Raw genomic sequence first — 16,027 nt, 5'->3', positions numbered from 1 at the left:
TGTGCTTATGGGACCAGGGTGGTTTAGTTAAAGGTGGCAAAGCTGCCTCCAGAGTCACCTCTGCAAAGCATGGACTGCACGTGCAGTGCCTGCGAGCCGCTGGCATGGCATGTGTTGGCCCGCTTCACCGGCTGCTTGCGGCTCCTGAAGTGCTTTCAGAGGGCAGTCACTTCCCAGGGTCGAGTGCTCTCAGTCGCCCATATTTTTTGTTCGGGTCCTCCCCCAACACCATCCTCCTTTCCGAAGATGCCAGCTGAGAACTTTCCATGTCCAGGCCCCTGCTGTGCATCCCCGCAGGGCACCGGAGATGCAGTTTGTGGTGGGACACCTGCGTCTGCCGGGCAGTGGCAACAAACCCTTCCTGCAGGAAGGGGACGGCAGTGGCACCGATGGCAGAGGCTCCAGGGGCACACGTGCACCATGTGTCTGGGTCACGATTACAGCCGGTGGACAGCCCGGGCTGTCCTTGTGGCCCCCAGACCTGGCTGGAAGGGGGATGGTGCTCACATATGGGTTTTTCCCAGAACCCTGCATTCAAACACAGCCCAAGGAAATAGCAGCTGCCCCAGAGGTTCCGTCCCTCTGACAGAGGTGACACCAAGCTCCTTCACCCCAGGGAAGGGCAGAGTTTGCCCACGTGCCCCTCTGACAAGCCTGTGGTCTGACTCTGATCTGTCTCCCCCAGGTATCTCTCAGCCATGAGTGCACTCGCGCCATCATGAAGCTGATGTACTGCCCGCACTGCCGGGGCATGTCCAGCGTGAAGCCGTGCAACAACTACTGCCTGAACGTCGTGAAGGGCTGCCTGGCCAACCAAGCAGACCTGAACACCGAGTGGAAGTACCTGATGGGTAAGATGACTTTACTCTGCTGCAGCGCAGCTGCCTCTCATGGCAACTTTTGAACACTCTGAGTGGTGTTTAGAGAGTAAAGAAAGGACTGTTGGAGGCTCTTTTACACCACAGTTTCTCTGTCTGTGATCTGATGCGTAGAAGATATTGCAGGACATTTTGCTGGGCTTTAATATCATTAAAAAGGACACTGCTGGGCTGGCTAACAGGGCTTAAAGAGTTTCATCTTGCCTGTGCTCATTTGGGATTGCCCACCCTTTGCATTCAAGTAGTTCTTCCTTCCCTCCCAAGTGTTGAAGCTTAAGAACAGATCCTGCCACCCGTACATTGTCAGAGCTGCCTCCTCATCCATACCAGCGCGCTTGGGAGAGCACAGGAGAAGCACTTGCTGCCCTCCTTGGGAGGTAGTCTAGAAACTAGCCATAAACTATTCCGTGGGTAAAGAGCAAAGGGATCAGGATTGCATACTTCTAAATGGGAGGAGGTGTCTTAGATATATGGGGAGAGAGAAGTCACAGGCATTGCCAGGAATGGGAAAATTAGACTTGTATTTTAAATAAGAAAAGAGCTCATTTCCTTTTTCTGTTACTCAGCTAAGATGATGGGTCTCTTAAAGTGGGTTGTATGTGTATAGAGATGTCCATTTCATGGAATTTAAAGTCAAAAATACCATTGTGACGGTGTGGTCTGATCTCCTGTGCAACACAGGCTGGAGAACTTCTACCAGGCGTTTCTGCAGGAAATTCTGATTGCCTGATCAGACCCAGGCATCTCTTTTAAGAAGACCTGATGTGTCACTCAGCTGTTTTTCCAGAGCCTGTGGCTCCTGATTTAAATGTGAACTGCTGCTGAGAGTGACTTGTGGAGCTGATGGGCATGGTTTAAGGCTGGTGAGGGTCTGTGTTTAGAAAACGGTGTGTTTGCATTACAGTGCCTGTCCTCTCCCCAGCTGCAGTCCATCAGGGGAGGTTGTTTGCAACGGTAAAGCTCTCACCCCTCCTTGTGCCCACAGAGCATCACCCAGCAAGCTCCTCTTTCTCTCCAAGGTTGTACATTTAGACCTGGAATGATCTGAGACCTGAGGCAGCCTTGATGTTTGTCTGGGCTCATGGAAGGCAGGCACCAGGGGAGATGGGCTTCGGGCTTGGCCTTTTCCCTTGTCTTGGCTCCCGCTGCCTGGCCAGCAAGGCCAGCTCAGCTGCAGCCCCACAGGCTGGCTCAGAGTTGATGTGTGGTGGTGTCAACAATAAAAATCCCGCTGAAGCTCAAGGAGCGTTATCTGCCTCTCAAGGGACACTGCAAAATAAATATCGAACCACTGCACACGGAGGCCGGCGCACTTGCTCGGCGAGGTGTGTTGGCCAGCTGCCTGCCTCTGCGCTAGGGGCTAATGAACCAAGTGGCAACTTACTGTGGCTAATTGGAAGTGCTCCCCATGAGAGCAGCTTGGGAGGCTGCTGTACAAGATGGGGATAAATATTGCCTTCCCCAAGGGTTTACGCCAGGATTTTGATGACTCTTTGGCCTTTCTGACCAGAGCAAGCCAAGTGTTACCTGTCACTGCCCTACTGGCAGGATGACTGCCTGTCTCCTGAAAGGTCAATGTATAGCTCTCCTTGATTGACAGGGAGGCAATTCTGAGTGCGTTTTGCACTTATTCTGGGGTCCTCTTCCCCACGAGACACTGTTCTTGTCAAGGGGTGATGGCTAGGAGCAAATTGGAGCGTCTTTCAAATTACAGTTGGACATTTTGGTGTCAGAGATCACAATTTGATCAAGGGCTGGAGCAAGACATAGAGTCAAAGGTAGCAGTTCACTGGCATTGTCCATTCTTCACCCTTCTCCAGGCCCTTCTGTGTAGCTGGAGAGGAATTTGTTCCACTAAACACAGACTTACTCTTTCAGTTTGACAAATTAGGGCAGGTCAAATTAAGGGAGATTTTTACAGTAAGTGGTTCAAACATGATTTATCACTAATTTGGGGGTGCAGCCTTTGATTTAAATGTCTGTATCTCAACATTAGTGCCTCTACAAGCTAAAATTGTCTGGAAAATACAGGATCGAAGATGACACCACGATCCCTGAGTGGCAGCAAAGTTAAACTGCAAGCTCTTTAACGTTGCAGGAGATGTTATTTTCCAGAATACAAAAAAACATTACCCCCTTGTATGGCACATTTAGCTTTAGAAATCGGCGCTGCCATAGGACTATGTTGCAGGAAAAGAGAGCACATTAACTTGGAAACTGTGGCCCTTCTTTCCATTCTTGCTCAAGCTAACCAGCAAAACCTTTTTTCTTTTTTTTGACTGCTGAAAATAAATACATAATTTTTCTAAGCTGTGACTTTGCATGTTGTTAAATCGTATATTATAAACCGTAGCAAAGAGTATTTTGTGATCCATGCTCCAGACTGGCTGAGGTTTGAGCTCTCCTGGTTGTTTTTCTAATTGACTTATGCCCTTGCTCTCCACTGGCTGGACCTGCTTTTGGACTGTGAGCTCTGTGGGCATGAACTGGTATCTTCTGTGGGTTTGTGCTGTCCCTCCCCTAGTCCTTGCCCAGCTTGGTCATTCTCTGACAGCTGTCAGGGTCTGAACATCAATCATGTAACAGCAGAAAAAACATACGTGCGAGCGTTGAGCGTGCTGTTAAATTGACAACAGTGGGCTCAGGATCAGGCCTTCGTTATTAACATACTACCTCCCCCTGTGGACCTAGCGCTTCTGCGTAAACCTCACCTAGACCTCATGGAAGTCATTTGGGGTCTTTCTGCCAAGTCCTGCTGGCTTGCCCAGGCAAGGGACTGAAGTTTCCTAGCAGGTTTGAAATAGTGGTGGTCCCTGGTTATGCCCCAGCTGGCTGGACTCCTGCTCAAAGGAAATTTGCTGTGTAGCTCTAAGATAAGCATCAGTCCTTTAAAGCGGCATCACAGTGACACATACACACTGTGGGATGATGTAGGTTGAAGGACGTGTTTTACTGATACTCTGTTGAACTGCCAGGTATAATTCACCTGGTGGTTTCATTGCTCATGAATAATGACAGCAGTACAAACTCATGCTGAATAAGCTTTTCTGCAACAGCACACCATCTGCTGTGACAGTCTCCTGCCAGGCTGATGGGTGAGGTATCAGGGTTTAGGACAGAAGAATTAATCACTCCTAATGAATAACTCCGTTTATGAAAGGTATAGATCTCCAACCTAGACCCTGGGATTTGACCCTCTTTGTGTAGAGAAGAAGAACCAACACGAAGCCATCGCACTTGTTTTCTTCCATGTGGCAATGCCACAGGAACGTGAAGCACTTTCTGTTCCAGATGAGCGCAGGCCACCCCAGGGCTCTAACAGACCCCTTGTCCTGCCAGGAGGTTTTTGGTGTGCTCTGGGGGGCGCAGACCACATTGGAGCCATCCGAGATCACACGTCACTGAATGCCAAGCCCCTAAATGCTGATGAAGCTTATGCATGGCTTGGCCTCCAGCCTGCTAAAGCACAAGTGGTAAGAAACTGAGGCAGCAGCAGCGTGGCAGTGACTTTCAGAATTACAGTTTTTGATGGCAAAGTCAGACCTGGTTAAGATCCCATTTTAGATGTCCAAACCCAGTTTTGGCCCTGCCCTGAGATCCTATTTAAATCTCATCAGACATCGAGGATGTCAGCCTTCCTCTGCAGTGCATTCCCCAGTGCCTGGAGCCCTGCGAGCATATAGGCTGCCCTTGCTTCAGACCCAACTGGAGTGCTGAGAAACATCTCTGGAGGTAGGCAGAGGTTGGTAATTTTTTTGTAAGCCAAAGCAGCCATCCAGGCAGGAGCTTCCAGGCCAGGCAAGAGCGTTGGACAGCAGAGTTTTCCAAAATAAGAGGAGCTGAGAGCAAGAGACACCCCTCAATCACTCCCTGTCCTGTTTACTAGTTTAATTGTGGGCATTTTGGTCTGCTCCTCTGCCTTTAGAGCCTGATATTTCCCTAGCTGGTCATGTGTTGTCCTTCCAGAGGCGATGATGAGAAGAATTACTCCTTTTCTTGCTCCTTCACTGCCACAGAAGCTATTGCCCATGTCCAGTACCTTTGGCACTTTGCTGACCCCAATCCTCTGGCTGCAGTGCTTTGCTGAAGATACACAGTGAGTTAGGAGGGTTAGGTCCAAGTATTGCTATGCATTACTGAATATTTCAGCACCAATTTTCCATTTTTCCTTTCTGTAGCACCCCAGGGAATGTTGGTCATTTGTGTTTCATTTACCATTTGCAGGTGGTGACCTCTGTTCCTCTGCCACTGAGCGTGGCTTTACCTGTGTGCTGGGAAGGGAGAGTTGTCCCATCCCAGAGGAAAATGAGCATGCACTTGGGCAGCGGTGAAAATGGAGAGACGTCTCCCAACAAGCCTGCCAAGGGGCCAGCAGCTTATCCCACCCGGCATGAGTGTGATCTTTAACTTGGTTTGTACAGAGTCTGACGAGAGATGTCTCTGCCTTGTTTTACTAGATTCCCTGGTTGTAGTGGCTGATCGGATCGATGGACCGTACAACGTAGACACTGTAATAGGGACTATTCACATGAGGATCGCTGAAGCTATTTCTAACTTGCAAGAAAACAAAGATTCAATCACAGCCAAGGTAAGAGCGTGTGCCTGGGCCTGGCTGAGGGTACACCATGGGTAATTGCCAGGACCAAATGTTTTTTGTGCTCACTATTCAGCTGAACTAAAGGAGATGAAGGATGAAAGAGATCAAATGCCCACTCTTTTAATGATGGGAAACCACCCATCTTACACAGGCAAAAACCTTCTCAAGTGTTTCCAAATATTCCTCCCTGCCACATCCATCCAGCGTGTACCTTTAGGTACAGACACCCAAGGTGGGACTGCATATGCGGTGACTGTGGGAGGCATGGTGCCATTTGCTGTCAGGTGCCTCTGTGTCTGAAGAGTCCTGAGGTATTTTGGCTGAGCTGAGGCATTTACAGAAAGCGCACAGTCCCTAGTGACAGAAGGCAGCTGCTTTAACCTGCCTTGGGGTGACGTGGAAACACTGGGCTATCAGGTTGTATCTGTGGGACAGAGCTGCAATCTGGCAGTCCATCTGGAGAGCGTAAAACAGGCTCTCCTGATGCTCACCTGTCTTCCAAGAAGTATATCTTGAAGCTCTCTTCTGTTGGTCTTCTATTTTTAGTACATTTATCCACTTAACCACAATCCCCTCTGTAGCTGCAGGTAAAAGAAGCTTTGAGAACAAGAACAGTCCTCCAGGGCTTCTGCTTTTTGCCCAGACATTCCCCAAGTCTTGCAGCTATCCCACAGTTAGGGCAGAGATGCAGATGAAAGGAGCAGGGCAGGTCCTAACTGGGTCTTGGAGAAGAGAAGGGCCAAAAGTATTGCTTAGTCAAGCAGGAATTCACTGGCACACGTCAAAGCACTAACAGCAGCATGCATCCAAGTACTCATTTAGGTTTCTCTTCTGACATGAAAGGCCATATTCTTTTTTCCCTTGTTAGGTGAGACTGAGGTTGTCCACATAAAAGCAAGCCCATGATGTGGGAAAACATGGCATCATCTGCAAAGAAAGGTGTTTCCGAGGGGCATCTGGTAAATCCAGTAAAATGAAAAGGAGTAAATAGTCTAATTGGTGTTCAACTGGAGCAACCAAACATGTCTGATAAGCTTCTCAGTATGATCTGGGGACCAGGTGAATGTGGCGGTCTTTGCTGGTGGCACTGGTAGCAGAGGTCAGGAGCTGCCAATTGCTGCAGCTCTAAGCTCTGGTTTTGGGCATGGCAAAGTGATCAGGTGAAGGATATCGTTGTCAGATGAGCTCGGGACTGGCCCGGCCAGTCCTGGGAGTCTTGTCTGTCAGGGCTGAGGGCAGCAGGCTCGGGCTGCAGCTGAGGGCTTCAAACATGACCAGCCTAGAGCCAGGGCACTGTCTGCCATTTGTGAGAGGAGCCAGAAGTGGCCCTTGGACCCAGTGACGCCCTCGTCATGGGTTCTCCAGGGATATAGGGAAAAACTGGAAAGAAGCACTTGGTCCCGAGCCCTGTGCTCACTGCACCGCGGAGCACTCTCCCTGCTTCCTCGCGCTCCCCATCGCTCCCTGTGGCTCTCTGATGGATTTCAGGCGGCAGGAGCTATCAAAGGCTGCAAACGTCTATTTGCTCTCATTATGCAGGAGACTATTGATCACCTCAGTCTGCAGGACACGTGTTCTCTCCATCAGTAATAAGCGTTGCTCACCTAAGGCCCTCGGGCTGGCAAGAGGATCGCCTTGATACCACGCTTGCTGGAGCTGCTACAGGAGCCACTGTCCTGGAGACCTCCTAGGTCTTTTACCTCCTGAAAGAGTTGTCTCCTGCTAACAACAGCAATAGGCCAATAAGAAAGATATAGCAGTGAAGCCAAATTGGTTTTATTTTGGTAGAACCGAGTTGAAAGTGCTCTACATGCAGTTTTCAAGGTGGAGCTTTTCGCACGGAGCAAAGGAGACAGATGCACAAACTGGCTCGGTGCTGAACTGCCGCAGTTGTTGGATCCACCTGGTCAGCAGGACAGTGCGCCTGGGGACCTAGGGGGCTTTCTAGGCTGAAGGTCCCTCAGACACACCGATGAGACCCACTGTCACCAAAGGGACTCTTGTCTAGATTAGGACTTCGCTGATGGCTGTCAGAATCCACTAGCGAAAGCATTCAGCAGCCGTCACAAGCTGCGTCAACAGTGCTCCTGTCTGAGGTCTTGATTTCTCTGCTTTAAGGGGCCACCGTGCAAAGTTGCATTTATTGATAGCTTCTGACAGCACCCTGGTAACCACAACAAGCTTGGAGCCATCTTTTCAAATCAGATGGCTTTCTTTGTAAAGTCTGGTGTTTCCTGAATCAAACTGACAGTGCAAAGGCCTTCCTGACCTTTGATGCTTCATTAAGTCTGGCTGTCCGACCACTCCTCCCACCAGCCGCAGTGAGGCTCAGTTGCCTGAGCACTGGCCATCTGCAGCAGAGGTGTGGTTGCCTGGGCTGGTCATGCAGAGACTGGGAGAAACAGGTGCTTCCAGGGCACCCTTCGTCTCCTCCTAGAGGCAAGTTCTGAGGATTTGTACCTTCAAAGTCCTCCTTTGGCTACAAAGCACGCCTGGGCAGGTAGTTAGGATGATGGGAGGTACCCAAAGTGAGGAGGTAAATCAGTTTGGCTTCCTCATTTGCCCCTGAAACATCCAACCTGACAGACTGTGACACATCTAATGTCTTTGCACTCTCCTGGTCGGAGGGGGCATTCATTTGCTCAGTGTGGGTGCCGATTGCAAGAGTCATTGGGGTAGTCCCACCTTGGTCTGTTGTCCAAATCAATGAAGCTCGCATGCTCTGCAATCTTGAAGCCCACACCACTGGTGTAATGAGTGTGAGCAACTCCCATCTTGTTCTTCCCAGAATTTTATTTTTCAATCATAATAGAAACAGATAAAATTGCTAGATATAATTTAATATCAACATTGGTGTCTGATCCAAAAACGTGGTAATTTTGTGTTAGTGCTGAACATTTTGCTTGATAGCAGTAACCAAAACCAGTTACAGTGTGCTGAAAACACATCCTGGCACAAGAGTAAAGTGACCAGAAACTAAGCCAGAATCTCAGAGATCTTGCAGGTAGGAAAGATAAACATACTTCAGAAGAAAAGAAAACCCATAACTGTGGAGTGCTAATTAATTAAAGAAATAGTATCAAAACATGGGATAGAGAGTTTGGTTTGTTTTTCAGGTTTTCCAAGGCTGTGGAAATCCCAAAATCAGCACAAAAGGCTCCAGCAGCGAGGACAAGAAAAGGCGGGGGAAGGTCGCATTGGAAGCTAAATCCTCTGCGCAAGCACTGGAGATGCTGGTGAGTTTGCCTCCGAAGCTCCCTCCGCACCAGTGTGCCAGGGCAGGCGTGCTGGTGCGCTGCCTCCCCTGGGAGCCTGGCGCAGCGCTGGGTCCTGCGGGTCGGGTCAGACCACCCCGCGGGCTGCTGAATTGCCTTTGCTGGCGAGTCTGAAGAAGATCAGATTTAGTGCCAAACTTATCTGAAAAGGCTCCTTGCCATTGGTGTCATTGAGCCTCAGGCAGTCCAGCCTGAATACTGGGGCCAGAGGTCCTCCTCCATGGAGATTTTGGATTCTGAGGACAATGAGGGGTGGGACGTGCGGGTTTTGCCATGGTCCCACATTTCAGAGGCTCCTCACTGGCAGACACCTGCCTGTCCCAGCCTGGCAGAGCCCTGCTGGCTCCCACCAAGGCTGCTTCTCAACATTGCCCTCATGGCCCAGAAGATGATCTTCTCCTGGTTAACCTTATGGTACCAGAACAGTCCTTAATATGTAATCTTCAGCCTTGGGTGCTTGGGTTGACAGTTGGTCTTTAGGTGAAGGTTGGTGACACATCCCTGTCTGAATAAAAACAGGCTTTGTGATGGTGAAAAAAAAAAAAAATTGGCAGAATCCTTGTCCTTTCCACAGCCCTGGGGCGCCCCAGAGCTCTCCTGGCCCTGAGCATCCTCTTTGTTTACAGGTTTTAGATGCCAAAGGGAATCTGACAGCTCTCAAGACTTACTGGATCACCCTGCCCGGCAGCCTGTGCAGCAAAAGAGTGATGGCCAGCTCAGCGGCAGACGACAAGTGTTGGAACGGGATGACCAAGGGCAGGTATGGAGAGGGTCAAGGTGCCAGGATAGCACCATTCTGGGGTGAGAGACGGAGGATTTGATAAAAGGCACTTATACGTCATCTCAGCCAGCCCCACTTAGAATCACAGAATCATAGAATCATTAAGGTTGGAAAAGACCTCTAAGATCATCGTGTCCAACCGTCAACCCAACACCACCATACCCACTAAACCATGTCCCTAAGTGCCTCATCTACACGTCTTTTAAATACCTCCAGGGATGGTGACTCCACCACTTCCCTGGGCAGCCTGTTCCAAGGCCTGACCACTCTTTCAGTAAAGAAATTTCTCCTAATGTCCAATCTAAACCTCTAAACTTGTTCAGATGGAGCCAAAAGATCTGTCCCTGTCCACAGAAATGCTGCGTTTCCTGAAAAACTGGTACCTGGCAATGTCAAGCCTGTTGTCATTTTGCTGAGTGTTGGAGGGTTAAGCATTGAAATGCATTCGCCATGAAATAACTGTGTAGTTTTGTACTAATAAGGCAATTTTGCAATTCCACGTGCACTCAGAAGGCAGAAGGGCTCGATTTACCTCACAAACTCCAGAGCTGTTGCTGAGAATTGCATACGCGTCTTTCTATCTATGCCTGCTCTGAAATGCTGTTCCCTCACGAGAGGCGGCACCCGGGTGACATCAAACAGCTGTGGAAACACCTCCAACCCATGGCTGATGGTTATGGGATGGCTGTGAGGGGAGATGGGCAGCTGCTGGACATGCACCTTTCTCCGCTCCTCTCCACGGACCTGCTGGGCTGGTCTCTGCCAGCCTGGAGCCGGCGCCTTCAGTTCTTCGATATTTCACATCGTTGCCAGCAGTGCCGCAGATCTGCAGGAGCAGATGGGCCGGGGCACGGCCGAAGGGAGCAGCGCAGCTCTGTTTGCTGGTTGACAGCTCCCAGTTAACTGAAGATTCCCTGGGGGCCTGTCTGGTGGTACCGGGCTGGGGGCATTCAGTCATCCCGGGGTGTCAGTCCCCACAGGGTTTAACCGGGGCAGGGATGAAGGTGCTCCTCAACCTCCCATACGGAGAGAGCTTTTCCATAGGGGGGTGTCACTGTGGCTCCACAGCTACCAGCCTGAGAGCAACCCCTCAGCCCCGCGCACAGCCTTTCCTGCAGGAAACCCCTCCCTATGCTGGGACAGTGATGCTGCAAGGCCACCAGCCACCTCCTGCAAGCTGAGGTGGCCTCAGGACGAGCCCCAGGCTCTGATGGGGTCTGGCCGTGGCAGCGTGGCTCGGCCATCCATAGAGCTGGCTGCTTCGCAGCAAACACCAGCATATGGAGGCTGTTTTACAAGCCAATGCCAGTGACTGCAGCTTCTCTGGGGTTCAGAGAGGCTGGATTATCACTGGGTCTGTAACGGGGAGAGGTGAGCTTAGCTGGGAAGATACATCTAAACTTGTCGCCTTCCGTTGCAGTTACCTGCCCGAAGTGATGGGGGACGGCTTAGCTAATCAGATTAACAACCCGGAGGTGGAGGTGGACATCACCAAGCCAGATATGACCATTCGCCAGCAAATCATGCAGCTAAAGATCATGACAAACCGGCTGGGCAATGCTAACATCGGGAATGATGTGGATTTCCAAGACGCAAGTGAGTTTAGCGTAACCGGAGAGGTCCACGGCAGCGAGAGGGGCTGAGCAGTCAGTCCTGGCAGCCTGCCTGGGCCTCCGCGCAGGGGCCCTGACGGCAGAGAGGGGTTGTGGCGACCTGGCTTTTGGCTCGCGGCTGCAGAGGGTCTGCCCGAGTGCAGCGACTTGCTGCGGGGCGGCTGGAGGCTGTGCTGCTCTCAGCGCATCGCTGAAACCTCGGGTGCTCTCCCCAGTCCCAGCCCAGCCCTGCTGACGGGGCCACTGCTCCCGTCTGCTCCCGAGGTTTCCAGCTGCTGCAGCAGCAGGTGGTTGAAGTCAGCTGGAGATCAGGTGTGAGCTTACATCCCATAGTGGGGGATGCAGGGAGGAGGAAGTGGCCGGGGCAGGGCTGGTGGCCAGAGCTCCCCGGGGTTGCGGCAAGGGGAAAGCGGGGATGTCGCCCGCCATAAGGAAGGCAGCTGGGGCTCACCCCGTGTTTGTCTCTGCACAGGTGATGACATGAGCGGCTCCGGCAGTGGTGACAGCTGTCCCGATGACGTCTGTGGCAAAAGACTTTCTAAGAGCCCCAGCACCAGGCAGCCAGAAACGCACGCTATTCCTAAGCAGTCTGGACACGGCATCAATGGGGCCAGCAGCAGATCTTTGCCTTCTGCCTTCCTCCTCCTCCTTTCGGTGGCTTTCATTGCCGCGCAGCACTTGTGGCGGTAACTCACTAGCACAGGCAGGAAAGAGACTGCGGCCGAGGGCTTCACTTTGCCAAAACCAACCAACCAACCAACCAATAAAAGGACATATTTAATTCACCTTGGCAAAAAAAAAAAAAAAAAAAAGAGGGAGGAGAAAAAGGTTTCAGTTGTTTGCTATTTCTGGCAGTGCTCGAGCTGTTTTCTTCTTTCTTGGTCTCTTCCCCAATGCTGGGCCCTTCTTTCCGTACCTCATTGTTTTACTTTTGTTATTGCCACAAACTGGCTGTCGGGGCTGAAAGAAGCCTTTGCAGAGAGGCCTCCGGGGGGAACCCGGCCGGCCCCTCTGAGGGCAGCTCTTCTGCTGCCTCCAGTGGAATATGCAATTGCCCTGATGTTGTTACCCAGCCGCTGGCCCGAGCGCTGCTTACCACACCGCTGCCGAAAGCACGACGGTGCCGAGAGCAACGCCGCTTCGTAACGCGGCGGGACTGAGATCGTCAGCGCTGCTCAGGTGCTGCATTCAGGGGCTCTTTTGGGTTTTTCCTCTGTCCTTCCTAGGCAGGCAGAGATGGCCCTTCACTTCCAGCGTCGTACGTAGGAGCGTGAGCAGGTTTGGTGGGTTGAACTGAAACAGTTTGGCCAGTGGCTGTTGGACCCAAAAACGCAGAACTCCCTTTTTCTTTGGAAAGGTCACAAGTGGGTTTCTTGACTAGAGCTCGTAGCTGACGACAATTTGAACTGTAGGTCTCCTACATCTAAGTGACTGGGAATGAGTGTTAGGGGTTGGGGTTTGGGGTATTTTTTCTTTGCATGCTAGTTGGAAAGCCATTTTTTACCCAAGTAATAATGGTTCAATTTCTACCTGCAGTGCAGTACCGGCGTAGGTAACAGAGAGATGAAAATATGCACAGTGGGATTCTCCGCTTGACAGACAGTTGTGCTGCCTCCTCCTCCGGCCCCAGCCGTGGATGGGAATCCCTTTTTTTTTCGGTAATAAGAAAGACCAGGGACTTTTTACCAACTGGCGCATTGTGACTGGTTGTGAGAGCTCACACCGGGCACATGCGGCAGTGACCCCCCAGCAGCTGCCTTGGGGCAGAGCGGGGCTGGCAGCGGTCAGCCCTGCGCAGTGTCCCTGCCCAGGAGACTGACTCAAGGTAGCACCTACTGGGGAGGACGTGGGGACGGGACACATTTTGTTCGGGATATTTTTTTCTTTTGGTGTTTGTTCCTGTTGCATTGTAGGTTTTTAAGTGAATCCCTGCTTTCCCTATCCCTTCCCCATCCTCCCACGCACCTTCCCTAACCGCTGCAGGGCCGGGACGAGGCAGCAGGTCAGACACCCACCTGCAGCTCCGTTTCGGCTCAGGGAAGGGCCAGGCTCGCCCTCTGCCGCCCCGTCCCACCACGCACCAGCCTCTGGGTCACGCGGGCGGCTGCCTTAACCCCAAAATGCTTGGTGGGGTGGACTCGGTGCCGGGTTTTGAGGCTGGGGGTGGTCAGTGAAAGATATAAATATCCTCACGTAGCTGTAGGAGTGTCTGTGCTTGTAGGGCTGTGTGCTTCGGGGCTTCCAGAAGGTTTCTGTACCTCACGGGTACGGCAAGCATCGGCCGGAGATGTAGGTTTAGCAGATGTTATAGATACAACACAGTCACTGTGACCAGTTGGGCCAAGAGCACACCCAGGGGTTGGGCTTCATTCGTACGGGGTTGGGTTTGAGTTTCAAATGTGTTTGTACTGCGGGCGAGAGGGAGGGCAGAGGCGTATCTGTCTCCTACTTTGCTGGTCTGCACAGCACATGTTTGAGCGCTTCTCCTCTGTCCTGCCAGAGGAGACGTGTCTTCGGGCTGAGCAACCATTATGGGGTTGGGGTTTGGCTGTTTTCTAAGAAAGGGAAAAAAAAAAAACATTTTTAACATTAGCAGTTTCTAGAATGTGCAATTTAAGAGAAAACGAGAACATGAGCGAGGTAATGCCGAAAGCTGGCGCAGGCGGGCGCGGAGGGAGCTTGTCGCCTGCCCCCCTGGGGCAGGGGTCCCACCAGGCAGCGGTGGCTCCTGCCCACCTCGTCCTGGGGCCAGGTAACGACGCTCATGGCTCGTCAAACGAGGCAGAGGTCCAGCTTTGGCTGGCTACTGCAAGTCACAGTGACTGACGTTACTGACTTGGTATCCTTCCTGCCTTGTACTCTAATCTGTAGGGTTTCAGAAATGAAAGCCAGGATGCTGGACATTGGCTAAAGGACAGACAACACCACTAGACCCATCAAAACCCAGGAGTGGATAAATACGAGTCTTGGATTTATACAGATTTATTTACTTCTAGAAATATGGCAAGTTCCACATTTTACTTTTACTGCTTTTCCTGTCTTTTTTTTTCTTTTTTTTTTTTTACCAGAATTGCCAATACAAATTTAGCCTTCAGTTATAGAAGTCCCCACAACCAATCCTGCAGAAACTTCACATCCAAAGCAAAAAAAAAAAAGAGGGAGAGGGGCATTACCGGTCAATGTTTTGCTTTGCAGAGTGGGGGATTGAAAGGGAAGTCCTTGTCGTTTCCATTTCTGTGCAGTTAGCGTTTGCTGTCAGCCTGTTACCCTCAAAAGCGTCTTATGGGCCCCAGGGGGAACACACCTTAAATGGGAGGCCAAGGATTTACTGATTGTCCAGTTAATATTTTAACTATTTAATAGCCTAAAGTATTGGTCCTTTTACGATAAAAAAACCCCAATAGTCCAAATTAATTAACAGTAAAAAGTGTTACACAGGAGAAACCCTTCCTGATGCCTTCCCCCTTTGGCTGGGGTTGAGCTCCCACCCCGGTGTCCCTCTGGGCCCCGAGGGCCCCTGCTCCGCTGCTCCTGGAGCCGGGCTGGGCCTCGAGCCGCCTCGGCAGCCTGGGGTCTGCGTGGCGGGCGAGGGCAGTGCCGGGGGCTCTTCCCCTCCCTGCCAGCAGGCGCGTGATGCTGGTGTTGACGCTTCCCCCCTCCTCGGCCCTGGGGCCGCGGGGTTTATTTTGTATACCTTTTCACGCGGTCCGCCTACGCTGCTGCTTTTTGTCGGTGCCCGGTTATTCAGTTTTTCTGTGCTCTTTGTTGCCCCAAAGCGGTTTCCCCGACCTGCTGCAATTCGGTGGCCCGGGGCTGCACTCAGCCACGCCACCTTCCGCTGGGGAGCCGAAACAGCCGAGTCCCCCCCCCGGGGGCATCGACTCGGTATCGCTCTAAACTAAAGCAAACCGTAGTTACCCGCCGGCTGGACAGCCGCTGGCACGGCTCAACAAGCTGAAGTCAGCCCAGGTCCAGGCAAGCCCCGAGCCTGCGCTCGGGCTGGCACAGAGCCTGGGGCCTTTCAGTGCTTATAAATGACATTTCCTGGGCTACCGCCTGCTCGAAAACGTTGTGACAAACCTCCCCAGCCCCGCGGCGGTCACGGGCTGAGGCTGCAGCCACGGCGGGGGCTGGCGGCGGCCAGGGGCTGGTTACGTGAATGGGGAGCTCCGGGGAAGGGGGGTGGCTGGGGAGGAACGTTCGCTTCGATGTTGCCGAGATGGTGGTCCGTGGTGTTCTGGTTTGAAAAGGCCTCGTACTTCACAGGGGTGCGGAGGGGGGGAGTGGTCTAGAGAAGACCCCTGTCCCTGGAAAGGGGAGGACCAGAAATAGTGGATTTCCAAATGTCTCTGTCTTTCAGCCTGCTCTTTTGTGCCATAACGTGTATGTTTTACCTAAGGGCGAGGGTCTCAAAAGGCTTTGAGAGCGCAGCTACTTATCATTTACAAATGACAAACTGCCTGTTGTTTTCCGGTGGGCTTGGTAGGGGCTAAGGTATAGCAAAAATATCTAAAGTCCACCTTTGCTTTAAACAGATGCATTTCTACCTGCAGGAGTAAGAATTATTTCACTTACTGGCATAGCTGGACAGTTATCTATTTCTTTCTGTTACCAAGGTACTTGTAACTCTCTTGCACTGTTTATCTAAAGTTGAAATATGTTCTTTGAATCCTTGTATAAATAAAAAGGCTGGAGACTTAAATCTGTATTGACAGGGCAGTTTTATTTCTTCTCCATTTAAGCTGAGTTTGGAGTTTTCTTTCTTTTTCCATGTTAAGGCACAGATAAAGACCAGGTCAGGAGTCCCGAGGAATGAAAGCCTGGTTTGTAATGGGCTGAAGCCAATGTTGGCGCTGCGGGTTTGCCTGCAGTCGGCCCTGTGT

General features: G+C 51.5%; 1 protein-coding gene across 1 annotated transcript in view; it reads left to right on the top strand.

The window, feature by feature from the left end:
* GPC1 (glypican 1) overlaps nt 1–11,970 on the top strand; it is a 214,066-nt gene extending 202,096 nt beyond the window's left edge. The window contains exons 4-9 of the mRNA XM_075157618.1: nt 686–851; nt 5,336–5,466; nt 8,592–8,711; nt 9,377–9,510; nt 10,952–11,127; nt 11,617–11,970. Of these exons, the coding sequence (XP_075013719.1) occupies nt 686–851; nt 5,336–5,466; nt 8,592–8,711; nt 9,377–9,510; nt 10,952–11,127; nt 11,617–11,834 (945 nt within the window). The 3' untranslated portion in view covers nt 11,835–11,970. The remainder of the gene's footprint in view (nt 1–685; nt 852–5,335; nt 5,467–8,591; nt 8,712–9,376; nt 9,511–10,951; nt 11,128–11,616) is intronic.
* Nucleotides 11,971–16,027: the final 4,057 nt, after the last annotated feature.

The sequence above is a fragment of the Calonectris borealis genome, chromosome 9 (genome assembly GCF_964195595.1).
Source record: "Calonectris borealis chromosome 9, bCalBor7.hap1.2, whole genome shotgun sequence".
Taxonomy (NCBI): domain Eukaryota; kingdom Metazoa; phylum Chordata; class Aves; order Procellariiformes; family Procellariidae; genus Calonectris; species Calonectris borealis.
The sequence above is the reverse complement of the archived record's forward strand: the minus strand, read 5'-3'. Positions and strand labels throughout refer to the sequence as shown.